At 51.2% G+C, this 19,087-nt stretch overlaps 5 protein-coding genes across 5 annotated transcripts; 3 read left to right on the top strand and 2 right to left on the bottom strand.

Moving 5' to 3' along the window:
• Positions 1-470: 470 nt before the first annotated feature.
• RPL4B (60S ribosomal protein L4B) lies at positions 471-1,734 on the top strand (the record flags this gene model as incomplete). Its single annotated transcript, XM_064878051.1, has 4 exons — positions 471-580; positions 635-729; positions 780-930; positions 978-1,734. 4 exons carry the CDS (start codon positions 471-473, stop codon positions 1,732-1,734), a joined length of 1,113 nt encoding a protein of 370 aa, XP_064726159.1.
• Positions 1,735-8,008: 6,274 nt separating this feature from the next.
• Positions 8,009-10,648, top strand: PMZ80_009657 (uncharacterized protein; the record flags this gene model as incomplete). Its single annotated transcript, XM_064878050.1, has 2 exons — positions 8,009-8,682; positions 8,761-10,648. The coding sequence occupies 2 exons, from the start codon at positions 8,009-8,011 to the stop codon at positions 10,646-10,648; spliced, it is 2,562 nt and encodes an 853-aa protein (XP_064726158.1).
• Positions 10,649-11,298: 650 nt separating this feature from the next.
• On the top strand, positions 11,299-12,399 carry PMZ80_009656 (uncharacterized protein; the record flags this gene model as incomplete). The annotated part of the gene is made up of 1 exon (XM_064878049.1): positions 11,299-12,399. The coding sequence occupies one exon, from the start codon at positions 11,299-11,301 to the stop codon at positions 12,397-12,399; it is 1,101 nt and encodes a 366-aa protein (XP_064726157.1).
• Positions 12,400-14,691: 2,292 nt separating this feature from the next.
• On the bottom strand, positions 14,692-15,630 carry PMZ80_009655 (uncharacterized protein; the record flags this gene model as incomplete). The annotated part of the gene is made up of 2 exons (XM_064878048.1): positions 14,692-15,468; positions 15,520-15,630. 2 exons carry the CDS (start codon positions 15,628-15,630, stop codon positions 14,692-14,694), a joined length of 888 nt encoding a protein of 295 aa, XP_064726156.1.
• Positions 15,631-16,070: 440 nt separating this feature from the next.
• On the bottom strand, positions 16,071-17,714 carry PMZ80_009654 (uncharacterized protein; the record flags this gene model as incomplete). Its single annotated transcript, XM_064878047.1, has 1 exon — positions 16,071-17,714. One exon carries the CDS (start codon positions 17,712-17,714, stop codon positions 16,071-16,073), a length of 1,644 nt encoding a protein of 547 aa, XP_064726155.1.
• Positions 17,715-19,087: the final 1,373 nt, after the last annotated feature.

Here is a 19,087-nt window from a genome sequence, read left to right as displayed (position 1 = left end):
AGTCGTGACACGGCGGAGGACGATCGTTGGATATGCGAGACCGATTGAGACAACGTGCGGTCCGAGACACTGCCAAACTGAAGCATGTCGCCGAGAGTGGGAGCAGCAAACAAACCTCAAGTGAGTGCTGGCTTCATGAAGCTGAGTCCTGGCTCCGTGAAGCTGAAGAGGTGGGAGTGACGTGGTCTCGACAATGCGCTCGAAGTACTATGACCACTTTAAGCAAACTCTATACTGGTGACCAATGCTCGTACACTCTTCTACAGCCCTAATTTCATCCATATTGTATCTTGCGGCGTATGCGGTTCCCGTGCTGCACCGTAGTGCCAAGCTCTGTTAGCGTGTATGGCTTACCTGTGCTAACGTACAGCCGCCCGTAAATCTTGGCACACAAAATTATCGTGACATCGCAGTTCGTGACTTTGCGACTCGTCGGCAGCATCTAATACACACCTCACAGTACAGCCAAAATGTCGAACAGACCTACCGTCGGTATCATCGGCGCTGATGGCGCAAGCAGTGGGCAGACTCACACTCTGCCTGCTGTCTTCAGCGCCCCAATCCGACCTGATATTGTCCAGTACGAATGACGAATTCGAAAAATGATCTGGAAAGATGGCTAAGACTAGGACAGGACCGTTCACACTGGCATGGCCAAAAACAAGAGACAACCATATGCTGTGAGCGAGAAGGCTGGTGAGCAGACATCAGCAGAGTCATGGGGTACAGGTCAGTGAAGCGCAATCATGAAGAGATGGATTCGATATTGACAGGAACAGGTCGTGCTGTTGCACGTATTCCTCGTGTGTCTGGTGGTGGTACGCACCGAGCAGGTCAAGCTGCCTTCGGCAACATGTGCAGATCTGGCCGCATGTTCGCTCCCACAAAGGTCTGGCGGAAGTGGCACCAGAAAGTCAACGTTGGACAGAAGTACGCTGCTCTGTGCTTCACGGAGGAAAAGTACTAACTGTGTCTAGGCGATTCGCTGTTGCTTCCGCCCTTGCTGCCTCTTCAGTCCCAGCCCTCCTCCTTGCCCGTGGCCACCGAATCTCATCCGTCGTCGAAGTCCCACTCGTCGTTTCCTCCGATGCGGTTAAGGGACTTGTCAAGACACAAGCGGCTGTCGCTCTCCTTAAGGCTGTTGGTGCAGGCCCAGATGTTGTGAAGGTTCAGAAGTCGAGAAAACTCCGAGCAGGCAAGGGTAAGCTGAGAGGCCGACGACACAGACAGAGACGAGGCCCTCTCGTTGTCTACAACCCCGAAACCGATGGCAAGGAGCTTGTCCGAGCCTTCCGAAACATCCCGGGTGTCGAGACTTCTCCAGTCACTGCCCTCAACCTACTCCAGCTGGCACCGGGTGGTCACCTCGGTCGATTCATCATCTGGACCTCCGATGCGTTCAAGGCTCTGGACGATATCTACGGCTCGACCAGCGAGGCATCTTCATACAAGAAGGACTTCCTCCTCCCCTCCAACCTCGTCAGCAACGCTGATATCAACCGATTGATCAACTCCAGCGAAATTCAGTCAGTACTGAAGGAACCAAAGGGCTACGCCACCACCAAGCGAACTGGTGTCCAGAAGAAGAACCCTCTACGAAACAAACAGGTTCTCCTGAGACTGAACCCATACGCTGCTCAATACAGCAAGGACAAGATGGGCCAGGCGAGCGTTGAGCACAAGAAGCCAGAGCCTCCGGCTGAGCAGTTCACGAAGGTCTTGCATGAGAATTAGAGCACATTGTTTGGTGGGGAGTCTTTTTATTGCAGCATGATCGAAATCCACGAAATGAGGCTGACTAGGAGGTGGTCATCTTCTGTGGTAATGATTGCAAACATCTGGCCGAGGAGAGGCGGGTGAGGCTGTGGAATTCTAGATCCATACGTACACCAAGTCGTAGTGCTCGTGCATTCAGCACTTGCGCCCGCACCACCTCAAAAAGTGATGAATGTGCGTGCCACCAAAATCCAGCCATGATCCTCTACAACTTTTCTATGCATTGCTGAAGCGTTGAATTTCGCTCTACTATGCCTTGCGGTGATCTGCCCGTAAGACCTTGTTTTCTTCCTTTGCTAGAAGTCGTCGATCGTACTTTCCTGACTCTGTGAAATGTCATGATCTCAGAAGCAGTTGCCCCATGATAACGATCGCTGTGTCCTGCACCTAGATGAGCAAGCCCAATAGTCCGCGTGTCTCCTCTGCCCCTACATACGAGCTAGGTCAAACACCGAGTAATGATGCAAGCCGCACACTTCATGACTCCCGCAGTAGTAAGCACCAAGGTGACCCAGGGAGAAGCTGATCACGGTATCGCAGTCCTGGTGCCATGATGTTCGTTCGAGCCATCGAACAGAGTTTGCTGGAGCAGAGTCCGCGTCGAACACCTTGCGATTATAGGAACATGCACAGGGACTTGAGCTCGACTTATATCAAGTACCTCGAGCTCATCGCACGTATCACAAAACCAGTTTCCCGCGCTCGAATCCGCCCAGTCCTACCGTAACTTTCCACAGTTCGAGATGTGGCACCGCGTTGCGCCACTGCAGATCTTGACACATGTTGCAGTGCTTCCTGGCCAAGATTTACAGATCTTCACCCACGAAAAATGCTTCTTGCAAAGGATTTCCATGTTCTTGCATCCAACCCATCTCCGGACTTGACAAGCGAGTATATGAAACACAAGCAGCAGTCGCTTGATGATTTACGGTTCCTTTTTGTGGTTAAGTCCGTTATGACTCGATAAGCGAAATCACAGTTGTGTCACTGAGTAAAGTTCAATCCTTCCGGCTGTCAAAACGTGCCGAAACGATTGCGCGCGTTAGAAGGACGCGAAGGATGCAGTCGGGGCGCGCCGCGCACAGGCGAACCTGTCGGCAGCAGGTCAAGTGCCGTGGACAAGGTCTTGGGGCAGGGTCGCAAAACGCTATTCCTTTAATTTGCAAGGGTAGGAGTGAGAGTCCAAAGGATGCATGGGATTGTTAGAAACGCCGTCTTTTGCTTGCAGCAACTTGCGCCGGAGTAGAGTAGGCGAAAGGACCGTGAGCGGGGAGCTCGTGGCAGCAGATCCTGTGCGTCTCTGTTTTCTTCACTACCATGTGTTTCAGTTAGCTTGGACTCTGCGTCAAACCGAACGCAGCTGGTGTTGTCAAGGTACGTCGTTGGTGTATGGCTAGGCTACGATAGCTACTTCATGCGGCGGGAGCAGCAGCAACGCCGAGCTCAACGGAAGACTAGTATGTCAGGTATGGCCGGCCAGGGAGAGTCATATGCTCGAGCAATCCATCCAGGACACGTAACACCCCTGAACCTCGAGTACCATGCAGTATGCCCCTGGATATCTTCTTCATGCACTTTGAGACTCGATCGCCAGTCGAGGTCCTCAGCAAGGTTTGTGTTTGAGCTGAACTAGAAAGGATTACGAGAACAAAGCGCATGCATTTAAGCTCTAGGTTCTTGCTGCTGGACAGTGTTAGTTTACGAATTGCTGAATCTTCCCAAAACCACTGCTTTGAGATCCCGAAAATGTTCTGTAGACGTTACCAAGATCGAGAGTTTAACGTGCGGAGGGTAGGCTTGAGGTGGAGAAGACGATGCATCCTTACGCATGTTCAAGGATTTGGAGTGTAACGAACCGTTGCATTATTGCACATCAGCTGTGGCAGGAATCTTCACCAAAGCCGGGTCTGGCTATCGGAGCAGCTCCATGCTCCTGCCATCTATCATCATCCCTTGCATAGAGAGGAGGTTTCCGGACCCTTCGACAGGGTGTTGTTTGAGCGGGTCGGCTATAAAAGCAACAAAATCTCACATCTGAGAAATTGGCGTCCTCTGCTCCTGGAGAAGTGTCGCTTCATAAGCAGAATTCAAGGGTCTATGTTCCAATAACACGGGTATTGAGACGTCTCTATGACAGTTGAGCCATAATTCATCGAGTTGTTTGCGCTTGGCACGAACCCTTGACTGTTGCCTTCGGGTCTGTTTCGAATTGGCCATTCCAGCCTTCGGATTGCACTGCACTAGGCGTCGAAAGGAAGCATAGAGCCATCATTCACCTCCCGGCGGGTAAGATACCATCATCATCCTAAGGAGTTATCGTCGTCCGCAGGAGCAAGGCATTGTTAGCTTTGGTGTGCTCGGATGGCTTGCTGCTGTTTCATCATACGCACCATGTTCCCAGCGACCATAGGGGAAGGGCTCATGACAATAGCAGAACCATAAATATGCCAGCGCATGTCTAATGCGCATGCGGCATCGTGCAGCTCTATGAAGCTTACTCTCCACCGAGCCAAGTTACTGGCAACTCCCACCACGCGTTCTCGTTCCGGCAGAGATGCTCGAACCAAAGCTTCTTCCCGATGGGGCTATTTGCATTCGCTGTGAACCTTGCGGTTTCCTAGCGCAGTGCCTAGCGCTCGAGGAACTCTATATTCATTGCTTTGACTTTGACTGAAAGATGCAACGCTTGAACAGTCATGCATGATCATAGATGACGCCAGCTGGAATGCGTGGACAAATCCACAAGCTTTCTTGTTGCCGAACAAACACAAATCGAAGCTGCAAGAAACGTAATGCCTGCTGCGACAGGGATGCAGCTGCGCTTTTTTCTTGTGGGTTCGAAGGGGAGGCATGCTGAGCTGTGCCAGGCCTTAGAGCCACACGCGAGTCCAGCACAACAATATTGCTAAAGAAAGTCCTAGGGACGCCCTGCTCAATGGTGTGTATTTCAAGGCGGTTGAGCCCAAGTAGATTTCTTCGCGCCGTGCTGCAAAACATTTGGATTCATCGTTGAGGTTAATAGACGTTCGGTTGTCGTCCCGAAAAAGCCAAAGTGTGACGACCGCAACAATGGCCCCAAACAAACCTAATTTGCTTGAAACTTTAATGCTGTGGAAAGCAAACCACATGATCGGTACCGGGAACGGCCTGTTGTCGACTCGTGCCGCCCGATATACTTTTTGCAAACGAACATGATCTTACTCGGTACAGTACCAGTACATGCCATTTTTACTGACCAGGTTTGTCAGTAGTACTACAAAGATCCTGAGAAGTAGGCAGTCACAGTCTCACGTGACGAGTTCTCGGTGTCCCAGCTCTAGAATTCTAGCCTCTCCTGGTCGTGCGGGCTTACGCCCCTCTCCCACATGCTCTGCCAGTTTGGGGAGCAAAAATGAAGTTATCACTCTTGCCGGTCCGCTTGCAAGCTGCAACACGTGAGTGCTATCATCTGCATGCTTGCTGCAGCCAACGATGCTCAGTTGCACAACTAGCAACCGTTTCCTAGGCCCCCATGGAAAATTTGCTGAGATTACACAAGCAACCAGGGCATGCATAAATCGCGCCAGACTTGCATGATACCAAGAGCTCAACATGTCCACATATGTTACGAGTACATGTTTGTCTCACCACAAGTGCAAAACACAGAGCAACTTCCACCGACAGACGGATCGACGATAACTGCCTACTCCTACTACGGTGGCGAATGCATGGTGCGCGACCTGTTCAATAACCACGATACTCAGACGCCCTTGCTCTCCGACACTGTTGACATTGATTCAAGACCTAGGACAAGTCGACAATGTTACACGGGCGCCCACTTCATGTGCTTCACTCGAGCGTCGCGCTGGTCTTCGGGTGGTAAGCGACAGCAGATCTACTCTACAGTAAGAAGCAAGTGCTTTAGATCGAAAGCCGTGGTACTCGACCAAGTCTTGAGAAGCTGTAGACCGCGGCGTGTTGCAAGCGTGCATCTCTCTGTCATGGGTAACAGCAAGATCTGGGGCTATCTTCAACGGCGGTATGCCCGCCTCTACAGCATGTACAAACAGTCCTGTCTGGTTGGTTCGGTTTGCATGAGCTCGCTTACCCCTTAGCAGTGCGGCTAATGTTTCCACCCCTTAAGACGAGTCTATGGTTGTGTGCTCGGGCTACCACGAGTCTGCAAGCAGTCTAGGACGACAGTGACCGTGCCTCGTACCGTGCCCTCATTTCTAGCGTGCCATGCAGAGGGTGAAGTGTGGCCTCAGCTGCCCGATATACCGTTCATCTATATGCACTGCTAAATATGTGCAAGCGAGCGGCTGATACGAGACCGTGGCAACATCGTGGCGCAATACGAAGTGGTCGGTTGTTGTGACACAGACATTGTGCTGTTGCAAGGCTTGACAGGCAGACCTGAACCCCAAGTATCGACGATCTGGACGTCAAAGGTAAGGTCTACGAGCTGGTGGGCATGGTCGGCAGCCGCCAGCGCTAAATGTTGAGCGGGGTTGAAAATGCTTGTACACTACGGAGCCGCTAGCACCACTAGCATCCCGTCAATCTGACCTTCTCCGCTTGCTGGCACAAACAACCCCTCTAGCCGGAAAAGTGTTAGACATTGAGGCTTGCTATCCATGCACTACTCTACTGACTGCCCCAATCAACCTCGAATTGCTCTTCTACGATATTTTCTGCTATCGTTCGCCAGAGCATTATATAGCAGCCTGATATTGGGATCAGCTGACGAACATATTGAGAGATCCGACCCACGTCGTCTTCTACAGTAGAGCAGTAGGGACCTGGAGTAGCTGTTCTATGATAGCATGACATCGTTGAAGGTACAACGTCAACCAGTCAGCTCGACATCTCGCACCCATCACAATCTGGTGACCTCATGCATCTTTCTAAAGTCGGCTTTTTTCCCAAGCCTAGAACAGAGTACTCTGTGCTTGGGAGCCGATAGGCACCGTACTCAGGAAATGGGCACCGTCCAGACGAAAACCAAGTTCCGTCGATGCATGCAAAAGATCTTTTCGATGGTTCGTCTTCTTGGATCCGTCCTACGCGCAAGCTGCTTAAACTCAAACTGACGCCTCTTCCATCTTTAGTCACACAAGCATCTCCTGCAACTTTACCATATTCAACTCTTCCCAATGACACCATATAGACCTGCTTATCCTATACAGCGATGCACTGATGCTACGTCGTTGACGCAGGTACGTAGATAATTTATTGCTGTGGTCTGCGTTAGCTCTGCAAGTTTGCGATCTCCGGCGCATTGCACAAAGACTGACAGTATCTCGTGGAGTAACAGATACTAAGATCCCGTCCTCTTTCACAGGGCACCCCTGCTAGTGTAAATAGACTCCACTATAGCCCATGTTGCCATACGCACACTAATCATTAGCTTGCTTATCCATGTCGTGCGATATCAGAAGTTTGCCCACCTGCATCACGCTCGCTACAGTACTCGTCTGTTCTAGCATAGCTTGGAAAAGTGGTCCATCTGAAGTTCGTCACTTCCGCTCCTGCAACTATGCAATGCAGACTAAAATCCCTTCGGTGCGATCACCTGCATGTGAACGTGCCGTGCTCCAGCACTCGGTCCTCAGGTCCTGGCGGAATCACTGACCTTCCCAAACTAGGCGTGGCAGCTGTCACTAATAATCGGCACGAAATCAAGTCGGTTCATTCGTCCAGGCCTTCAGCAGCGAGCTTTGGGTTGACCCAAAGTTCACAGCTCATCAAGATCTCGTGCTCGACTTTTGATTCGACCATCCTGCCGAGCTCTGGCCTGGATTCTCAGCGCCTATCGGGACTGGCTGCCGAACTTGTGGTTGGGGTTTGGACACAACAAAGACACCTCTACCGAACTCTTCTATCTTGGGCGGCATACTCCTTCGAAGCAAAGAGTCCGGCGCGACTCAGACACTGCTGGTTGCCAGCATGATTGGCATGAACTCGAAGGCACACTTCTTCCCTTATCTGTTTAGCATTTTGATCCTCGGATGCACAGGTAACCATCAAATTCCGAAGTGAACAGACACATTCAAAACCGCTGGACTAGGAGTGTCGCATCATCTGTCCTCTGTTCCGCAAAGCGATAATCTATTTCCTGCACACATTGCGAAGTGAAGCAAAGTCTAGAGTCCGCTCAAGGTCTCCGTCGGACGCCGGGTCGAGTCAACAGCAATAGTTTTTCACGTGTGTGGTTAGTGACCATTGATACGAAAAGGACCTACCGCCATCAATGTCGTATCACGGACAGCCTCGCGGCTCGTTCAGCTACGAGCGTGATAGCTATGACCGCTCGAGAAAACCACAACTGCCTAATTTCGACAATTTTCTACGAGCTACAGGTCATGCTGAGCTAGCACTTCGTGCTCCTCCAAAACTCGAAACAACAATCAGCAGCCCGCCGTTCGGACAGTCGCCACTGCCTACCCCACCGTATGGGCTTCACAATGGTTGGTTGGCCGAAGGGCGGCAAGACCTTCAACGTGACCGTCAATGTGCTGTGCTGGAAGAACATGAAATGCCGCCTATTGAACCACATCGAAGGGCGAGCCTAATGCTACCGGACGAGCGACAGCCACCGCCGCGACCGACGCGTGCATATTCAAGCACCAATGCCAATGCGCCTCAGGTCGATGTCATGAGCTGGCAACATGGACGCGTTATCCAGGAGGAAGAAGTGCCAGGCAAAGGTTTGTGCTACGTGTACAATGATGGTACTATGTGCCCAAAGGAAGTCAATGGCGATGCGGTGAATCCTAAATGGGGCACCACGAAGGCTGGCAAACCTCGCAAAAGGTTGGGTAAGGCGTGTAATACGTGTCGCGAGAAGAAGATAAAATGTGATCCTGGTTATCCAAAATGCTCACAGTGCTTGCGCTTTCACAGAGAATGCAGGTTTGACACAAAGTAAGCAAAGTTTCAGCCTAAAAGTGCTGCATGCACACCGACAGATTTGGATACAGCTACTGATTGACATTTCACTAGTGCTCGGCAGGGCCACGGAAGCCCAAAGTTTCGCACCTCCACCGACTCTCCAGGCAACACAAGTACATGTTCGCCCAAAGAATATATTCCATCACGTAAATCGTCCATTGCACCTACTGAAGCGTCGACGCCGACAGATGTTGTTCATCGTACACTTTCGAGATCGTCCGACGGTGTATTGTCTCCTACCATGTCAGAGAGACAAATGATTGATGCACCAACACCATCGAAAAGACAACGCCTTGATGCAGAGCTCGATGAAAGGCCTGCTGACAGCCATCATCCAAGAAGAAGTCGCGATGAGGTTACCGACGATATGTGTAACCATGGATTCGGCCCGGAAGTCGATCCTGCAATAGCCAACGCAAAGCTGACCAGACAGTACCTCGACCTCTACATGGAATACATCAATGCGCCGACGTTCGAAATCTTCCCCAAAGGCCGCTTCGCACAATGGGCAATGAACAATCACAACAAATCGCTATCAGACAGGATAATGCTGTATGCTTTGATGGCATGGGGAACAATTCACAGTAATGATCCGAAGCGAGCAAACCACCGAGCAATCTTCAAGTCAATCGTGCATCAACAGCTTGACCGCCTCGAGGCGCAATACTCTTTACAGCTTGTGCATACTTTTCTCTGTCTATGCTTCGCAGAATTCGCCGATCAACAACACGAGAAAGGCTTTAGTATCTTCGTGCGATGCATAGGGGCTATTGCCTTTCTGAAGCTCAACATCGAAGCCCCTTCTTCAAATGACTGCACAGCGTACGATTTCTCCCCAACTATGTATGCGGAGTGCCGGCGGCGTACATACTGGGCAGCATTCTGCACGGACACATATTCTGGGCTTGCCAGGGGCGATCCACGAATGCTTCGCAGCACTGATGTGTATCTTAGGCTGCCATGCGCAAGTGAACTCTATGAGAAAGATCAAATACCTGACATGCCGACTTTCGATCAAGAGACCGTACTGCCACAATCGATGACATCCAAAGATCACGTCTCGATGGCCAATATGGTCTACCTCATCCAGATCGCGTCTATATGTGGCGACGTACAGCATAACGCATGGCGGTCTCAGAACTTCCTTCGGGTGGGACGCCGACCCATCTCGGATCGAACGACAAGGGAAAAGCTGGAGAGTCGCCTCGAGGATTGGGCACATACGTATAATGTCGCGCTCCGGGCCAAAGAAGGTGAGACTACTGACTCGACAGATCGACCGACCAATCCTAGGGATCTGGGAGGAGCCCGAGCAATCAAATTCGCCGGCCTTGATATGCTTTTCCACTGGGCTCATATGGAACTGAACAGACGAGTCTACCACAAATCACTGCCAAGGGAGGAGATATTGAGGCACGCAAGAAATGCGACCGTCCACGCGGCCGAGGTTTTGAAGCTTTCTAAGCAGCTCTTGGAACCGGGTGGACCCAACACACGAGACTACCACTTTGTTACGAGAGGACCACTGGCCGGATATGCTGTACACGCAGCCATCGATATTGTCACGGCGGCAGGCAAAACACGAGACGTTCTTGAGCCGAATTCGAAAATCATGAACCTCATGTACCATGGATTGGAGTTCCTCGAGGTCCTGTCATCGCCATATGGAAGTGCTAAGCTGCAGCACATGCAAGTGAAGGAACGGATTCAAGCAGTCTTCAATTCAGCACAGGCGGCGGCTAATCAACGCAAGACATATTTCTTTTGCACGGAGCCTATGGTTTATGTTGTGGACAAGGAGGTGGACTTGATTTACGGGAGCGATCGACAGGTGTATCTACAGGCGGGTTACAACATGAACAACACTATCAACGATAGTGAGATATTTGAGATTAGCGCCAGGGACAGACCAGCGAGTGGCTCGAGAACTGAGGTTTAGACAAAACGCGGAAAAGAAGGAGGTGTCGTGGTATTTCAAGCGCAGGAGTTTGGGATACAGTAGCAATGGAGGCTGCGACCTTTCAACAGCAGGATTTTGCAAGGGTCTGCTGGTTGAACAAAAGTTTACGATTGAATACGACAGGCATGAGTACAGAGATACGAGTACAATTCCACTCTCGACGGCCGTTCTAATGTCAGTAATGTTGGACAACAGTACATAATAACCATAGCCAGCAGGAGATGGCAGGGTTGACGAACGAATGAATGGAATTGAATGTCACCAAACAAGAATAAGGGCTCACTTTAGGTGACAGAGGCTTTATCTAGGCATGATCTGTCACTAAGATCAGTGCAATTTAAGCATTAAACTTAGCGGCAGTAGTCTTATTCTTCAGAGCTGTTTCACCGAGGCAGCAAGGCTTCCAGCCACTTTTCTTGTTCCGGATGCGTAAACAATATTGATTTCGACTTGCTATCGGCCCGTTCACAGTCAACATTAATATCGACCACGTCCTGACCGGAGAGGCGCTTGGCAGTTCGAAGGAATTCACACTCGTTTAAGGTAAGCAGGTTAGATATCGTCGTCAGGTCGGACCATACCATGCGATTGATTGGGCTGCGCACTGACTTTGAACAGGTCGTGTACTAATGTCCTCGTATACAGCAACGGCCATTGTGCCGACCTCAGTCACACAGTCTTTGCAATCATACTCTCCTTTGAGCAGATCAACTTCTCAGAGACCTGCCCAGAATGCATCTTCAACTGCAGCGCAACCGGTGGTACCTTCACCTGGCAGGTTTCGACATCCTCGCATGAATGAAGTTGCAAAGAGAAGAGCTGCGAGCTCTTTTACCTCCAGGAACGTGCAGACAATTGGCTTGAATGTGTTTGCGCTGTTGATGATATGGCTGTCAAGTGGCTACACCTATCCTGCGTATGTCCAGCCCTCAGACTCAGATAATGTGGCGGCGCAGTTACTGACAGGCCCAAGGCTTAACACGATTATACGGCAGACCAACCTCGATAAATTAGCACTCAGCGCCTCGCAGATATTCCTCCTAGTCCGATTCATCCTCCTCTCAAACATCTACTTCGCCCTCCGACCAATCCTGCCCTATGTCAGCAAACCAGACACAATCGAAGACATCCCCTTAACTCCCTCGCAACGAGCCCTAATGGGCCTCCCTCGGTCAAAATCAAACACACCCACCTCTCCTGCAGGAGAAGGCTCAGCCAACTACATCACCCCTCCTCGCTACCGGCGATCCTCTGCATCTCCCTTCGCAGGAACACCTCAATCCAGCGGAACAGGCAACAGAAGTACCTCAGCCAACTACAGCGCCTCGCCCATGTCCACCTCCCGTTTCGCACAAGGCTTCTCTCCAACACCTCAGCAATCCTCAACATCGAGACGTCAATCCGGCTCACCTTTCTCCCCCTCGAGTCCCCTCTTCAACAAGCGCTTCTTCAGCCCACCTGCGCGCAACGACGTACTCCCCAACGCCGACTTCACCGAATCAACTCGCTCGTTATTTGACGGCACCACAAGCACAAGTTCTTTCCAGAGCAGTCTGAGAAGATCGCAGAGTATGCGTGAAAGAGGAAGACCACCACAAGTGAAGGAGACGGGGACACCGAGTCCGAGTGCGAGGGAGAAGAATAAGGTTAATATACAGCCTGGGTTGAATTACAAGTGGTTGTACGAGAAGGGGATGAAGGTTGGGAAGAATGGTGGTATTGAGTATTGAAGAGCGGAGGGAAGAGGGAAGAGGGTGTACATTGTACGTATGTTTTGTGAAAACAGATACATAAATGGTCGATTAGCGAGGTGTTTATAGGAAATGAGGATTGAACGGCATTCTTATACATTCTGGATTCTCAGCCAAAGAGTGAGGCAAACGTACGATGCTCTGACACTTGTACGCGGGCAATCCGAAGTTTGATATCAACGAGGCATCAATGCTCGATCCTATCCAGTGGAACTGGACAAGCAACCACGTCGAAATTGTCAGCCTCCTGCTACTTCCGAGCGGATTCTGCTGCTGCACATGGGAAAGCTTCTGCGGAAAGCTTCTGCGGTCGAGCAGGACGAAAGGACCTGCTACTGACCATGCATCTGAAGAACTCAATGCTGTACATACGCACCCTTGACCGATCCATTGTCGACTCAATAGACCATCGACCTTACGATTTCGCACAGGCACTGGCATCGAGCCCGCAGCAGCAGATTTTCCAGAGCAGCGGAACAAAATCAGCACGGGGAGGGCGCGTCCATACGTACCTTCCCACATAACTCGCCGACAAGCAGCCTCAGTGAAGATCAAGCACCGACATACCTCCAACGTCAGGAATCAAAAATGGCAGACCATATCTATTGCACGAGCTGATAACGTCGCTCCTGTCCTGGGTTCATTTGGAAGCAAGCAAGTGGCGAAGAGTACGGGTTCACACGAACGATACGAAGCGGCTTGAAGGATAAGACCTACAACGATCTGAACTCCCAATCTGAATCACAGCATGATTGCAATAGCAATCTCAGTCACAATGCCACCATGTATGGTCAGCCAGTACAGCTCACATGGAATACGAGCATAATGCATAAGCGGGATACCTCTACCACAAATGAGACTCCCGCCGGCCCCTGTCCGTCGAGTTCCCGACTCTGCCACCATGGCCTCGCTCGAACAGCTCTGATGTGTGCTCCAACTGGCTATGATATGACCGCGCGAACAGAATCCAGATTCAACAACCACAAAGGCGTCTCGTGTGGACTCAGCTGTCTATGGATGGGTGAGTCTCTCTCGTTGTGCGCATATGTACATACCGATCCGATATCTACGTATAGGCCGCACGACTCAGCACTGCAAGCAAGTCAATCCCATAAACATCTAACTTCATCTAATCTCATCAACCTCATCTCAGAACTCTCTCCGTGAGAATATCAGAACCTTTGAATCCGTTCACTGCTGCTAACCCTTCTTGGACACAATCGACTGTTTGCGCTCGAATCCAACACTCCTTTCATTCATCCGTCCATCTCTGTCCGACGCTATATATGTAGATACTACATGCCATATAGCTGCCTTGGCGGAATGGCGGGCTGAACTGGTGCTGTCAAGGTGGTCAACTTGTATGGTTGCGTTCAGATTACCCGCGTGCTAATTTAGTGTGCAGCTATTTAAGCCATGTAGTCGGTAAGGTGTCGGCTGCGCACGTATAGTACTCCCTTCAGTCAGTCAGCCAGTGGAAGGGGAGGTCATCGCGGTTGTCGGTCGGTTCGACTTCCCTGGTGTCTGAAGTCACTTCGTGAGAAGATGGTTTTAATGTTCGACTTGCTTGGTTGTGGTCGCAGTAGCAGGAGGGCCGGGGTTCTTCTCTTGCTTTGCGGCTTTTTCTGAGTACTTGTGTTGGTGGTAGTGGTTTCGACTAGAAGAAGTTCTTGAGTTGAGTTACAGTATCGTGGCTATGGGTCGAGTCCTCACGCAACACTTCTCTGAACGCACGCATCCAGAACAGTCGACACGTTACGGCGTATCAAATAGAGCATTTCGACATGTGTTCAGTTGTCTCTGATCATGTAGGACCTGTGCGACCTTTACTTGGCGAGCTTGTCATGTAGAGGCAGCCAGCCAGTGATTGAGATCTCTGCCGGGGGTTAGTGTTCTGCTCTCAGCCATTGACTTTGTGAGTGTTTCATGTCTAGCCTGTACATTTGTGACTCCAGGCTTTCCTGGAGTGTTGGAGCGAACTCGGTCGGGCCTGCCGGGTAGAGGCTATGCTGGCTGGTTCTTCAAGCGTCTGAGGTCTCTCAGTCCTTTTTGTGATCCTGAGTATCCAGTGAATGGCGTATGCGCAACGAGGATGCGCATCGGCCAGGTTTCTTCTAGATATCATGAATGACTTGAACAGCATCCTAGACTTGCTCAAATCTGTCCAAACCATTGGCTTGCACAGGACCCATAGAACGCGTCATGCTAGAAACAACAACAAGAATATATCTTCCATTCTCAGGGTATAGTTATCGCCGGCGCCTCCATTTCTTACGGCGCCGCACTCCCACTCCTCCAAGCCTTTTCAAACACCCCCCTCAACCTCCTCGCATCCTCCTGACTCCGTATCCTCTGAGCCAGGAACCCCTCCAGATCCTTCCAAAACTCCTCACCCTGCAACACCGCATCTCCACTCTCCTCACCCGGCTGCACAGGCTGACTCTCCGATTCCGCCCTCAGCTTCTCAGTCTCCGCTTGTTTCTGCCCCTGTACACCCTCCATCCCACCTGCCTCCCTCGCCTCCTCAGCAGGATTCAGTCCCGTCTCCTTCTCCACAGTCGCATTCTCGCTTCCTGGCCCTGGCGCTTCCGGTTCCCTGGCCTTAATAGCCGTAGTCTGCGTCTGCGCCTGCGTCTGCGCACTCATATCCTGCGCAGGCGGATCCGGCGCCCCACCCATAACCATAACACCCAGCTCTAACTCCTTCGTGTTCTCGTCCACGATATCCGCCACGGTCTGCTTGCTGCTTGGCACAGGCTTCTTGTTCAGTAGGAGTTTAATCTTATCTGTGCTTGTTACGACGTCTGGACCACCGAGGTGTGCATGGACTTGTTGTTTGAGGGACGCGATTGTTGTGGTGGGCGGTGTGGAGGGGAGGGAGAGGGCCATGGTTGGATTCCGTGAGGATTTGAGGGTTATGTTGATTGTGTTTGTTGTTGAGGTTGCGCGTTCGGCGCCGGGGGGTGCGGATGGTATGGGTGTTGAGAGGTCATTTTGGGGCTTGGGTGCGAGGGGGTGTTGGGGGTGGGGGAGTTTGGGGAGGGTGAACTGGTTATGTTAGTGGTGAGCTGGATGGGATGTGGACTGGAATGGACTGACTGGTATGCGCACGCCGAAGGTGTTGGGGTCAAAGATGTGGTTTTGCTGGTACTTGCTGGGTTTGTTGTCGAGGGTTGTGAGGAATGATTTGGCGAAGGATACTTCGGTCATGTTGGCGGCGCGCTTCTTTGCTCTTCTGGTCTTTGGAGTGCGTTGATTAGACCTAACGTAGCCAGGACCGTGGTGATAATGAATAGTTTGAGGCTTGAGCTGAAAGGTCTAACGAGGGTCAAGAAGACGGGACGAGGCCTGGAATGCTGAGTGTTTCTTGGTGTTGATGAGTGACATCACTACAAACGTGGTTCCCTGAATAAAAAGGCGTGAATTTATGCTGCGGGCATGAACAGCAGGAAGTCATCACCTATCAATGAACTGCGCAGTGCACTCAGTGTATGGTTTGAGCTTAAAAGCATTGAAGTACAAATCCAGTGTTCAGTATGAAAGCAGCATTTCATTAGCAGATAAGGAAAATGTGGCATTAAATGTTATCGCTACGCTGTGGTATCATGACATTCCTTCACTCTGGTCCATATAAACAAGACATCCCTTCCTTAGTACCCGTAGTTATTGTATTCACCCGACGCCCCTTCAATAGCCATGTCATCTCTGTACCACAGCTGTGGCACCTTCTTCACACTCTCCAGTCTTCTCAAGCTGGTAGATCTGCTGATCTGACTTGCTGATCTGCTGAGGCCGTTCGTAGCCCTTGTCACACCACTTCTCAAACTCTTAAATCGAGTGACACCTGGTCGCTGATCTGGCGGCAAGGACAGATATGTGTCGTTCTGATATTGTGCCGCCAGGTCAGGCTTGAGTCCATGCTGCGTTGATTGACTGCGGCTGTATCTTGGTCTCGCACTCTCGCCAAGGAACATATCAGACTCATCAGCCTTGTCCCAACTGTTGCGTCTTTCAGGTTGCTTAGACTTCCGCATGTCGTTCATCTCGAATGCGTTCTCTTCCTGTGGCTTGTCGACGAAGGAGAACGGCGATCCAGGTCGCTCTGGGTAGTCTTCAGGTCGGAGTCGCGAATAGCTGGAGTCACCTTCACGGATGGCGCTGCTAATTTTGTCGACGATGTTGTGCGAGTTGTGCTCGCCGTTACTTGCTAGCTGCTGACTTGGCAGAGGGCTTTGAGCTGACGACTGCTTGCGTCTCGAGAACGATCTGAGAAGCGACGATAATGAGCCGCTGCGCGAAGGTTTTGGTCTCTCCTTGTAAGCATTTGGTTTGATCAATGGTGTCTCACCGACGGTTGAAGCTGGTGAGAAAGGCAGAGTGGGTGCTCGTTCGGTGATGGCCGTAGGAGGCTCAATATTGATACCAACAGGGGCACCATTCGTCTGGATCGCAGGAACATTCTGGTAGGACAGTCCGATCTGTCGTGGCGACGACCCGTCCGTTGAGATAGACTCCGGTCGCTTGCGTCTGCCGCATTTCCCACATTTGTGTCTGTGACCCGAAGGTGCTGAGGAGGGTCCTGCCTCACTAGACTGACGGGGAGCAGCCTGCCGTGGAGCACGAGCATTGGCCAATGCACCACGAGGGAAAGAGCTGGGCGGCATGCTTTTCGTCCCTCCACACTTGTTGCAGTCAATGTTCTGGGCCACTTGCGGCTTCTCGTCTGTGACAGGTACACTACTACCGGAAGCAGTCTTCTTGTGTCCCCCGCATTTATGACACGATCCTGTGTGACCTTCCTTATGTGCTAGTGGACCTTCATAGTCTTGTCGCTCATAACCTGGCGGCATATCTCCAGCATACATATCTTGAGCGACCTTTACTTTTCGTGGTTTCTGGTCAGCCTCATCTTCACGTCCGGGATACGGTTTCCCATCGAGTTTGCGCAGATCGACCGACTTGCGCGGCTCTGGAGACATGGCGTGGGATCGCGAGCTGCTCTGCGGAGGTCGTTGCGTTCTCTGTCTCAACCTGTTATCTTGTTCTTCCTCTATCGGCGAAATAGGCGAGAAAGCCAAATGGCTTGAAGTATCTGAAGTATGAGGCGTATGTTTTGGTGTTCTGAATGGATTCGTGTGCTGGGTCGAGATGGTGTTCTGCTGGACGCGTACAGCACTACGGACCGGAGGATTGATGTCCACGAGTTGTGAGGAGTTGTAGTGAGCGGCAGCTTGCGCAGAAGACGACGAGGAGGGAAAGGTAGCTGCAGGTGGGCTCTGCAGCTTAGCAGCCATATCTGCACACTCTGCCCTATTAAAGTCTAAACACAGTCTTGGAAGCCTGACGAAGGATTCTCGATCGCGATGGCTGCTGACGCCGAGCTAGCACATACAACACTTGGAAACGAGCAGACCGCAAAAGCCTATGTTATTGCAGTATTACATGAGGTGGGATATTACTTTAGAACCGATTTTCTGGCGATGTTCACCTGAAGCTAATGGCAGAGACATAGACCATGCCCAGTTTGACCTGTACAGCCAACAAGCCAAAGCTGTGGTTCATCCGATGCTATTTGTGCCTAGGCTGTGCAAGTTGATGAGCTAGTTTGGGGTCAGCATGGCCCAAAACTGGTTACAGATAGGACAAAAGTGGAAACACAGCCATCCTATGCCATGCTTGCCATGCACGAGGAACGCTTGATCGGGTTAGGAAGCTGTGTCTGCGGCGAAGACCGCCTTTCTGTTTGGTCAGACTTGCTTCGCTTTGGGAGAAGTCGTGTCTCCTCGCTTGGGTCAATTCATTTCGTGACCAACGATCCCACTCTTGCTGCATTGTGTGTATCGTCGCTTTACAGCGGCGAGAGTACAAGCATGCCGAAACTTTACAAGTATGGTAAGCATGGTGCAATAGCTCAGATGTTACACGGTCCTACATGCGATTCTCCAAGGCATATCGTCAAAGCCCAGTCAAAAGTTGGTTTATGCCAAGCCTCGGACCTCAAGATTGCTGGCGCCTGCAGGCGTGGTTCTGTAGATATCCGGGCCCAGCAGTCCTGGGCACAATATAGTACTTGTACTGTAGCTTGAGACCTGATTAGTTCACCGACGTTTAGATCTGGGCATGGAAGCTGTGTTCCGAGCATGAAGCTTGGCAAAGAGCTTTATGCTCGCAAGCTTCACACCCTGGTCTCTGGTGCTATCTTTAGCACGCCTGCTACATGTAGCAATGATCTTCCTGTTGCTGTTATCTTGTACGGCACAGCAGCTCAGTCATACTCTGAGCTATTCGTGTGGGGGCTTCAAGTATGGCGATGTACAAGAGCATACCCTCACCAGTTCCGAAGAGTTCGGGTTGCAACGATGTAGCACGTCCCATCGATGTATATCTGCGCGCCTCGGGCGGAGGAGTAGTGTCCACGTCGAAGTAGAGCGGGGCCAGCAAGAGATCAACTCATTTGAGCCACACCGTAGAAGGGAGACTTCGAAAGCAATGAACGTTGTCTTACTTGGTCCGGAAGGCCATGTGCGAGCCTGTGCCTGGAAAGCTTAAAGTATGATTGACGCGGGCATACACGACGCAGAAGTACGTACCTAACTGCCAGCCTTGAAGGTATCAGCGCGTTGGAGCTTCGATTCCATGGTGTGACTAGTGCTAGCAACAAGTCCTG

The sequence above is a fragment of the Knufia obscura genome, assembly GCF_036327395.1.
Source record: "Knufia obscura strain CCFEE 5817 isolate CBS 148926 chromosome Unknown scaffold_14, whole genome shotgun sequence".
Lineage (NCBI taxonomy): Eukaryota > Fungi > Ascomycota > Eurotiomycetes > Chaetothyriales > Trichomeriaceae > Knufia > Knufia obscura.
The sequence above is the reverse complement of the archived record's forward strand: the minus strand, read 5'-3'. Positions and strand labels throughout refer to the sequence as shown.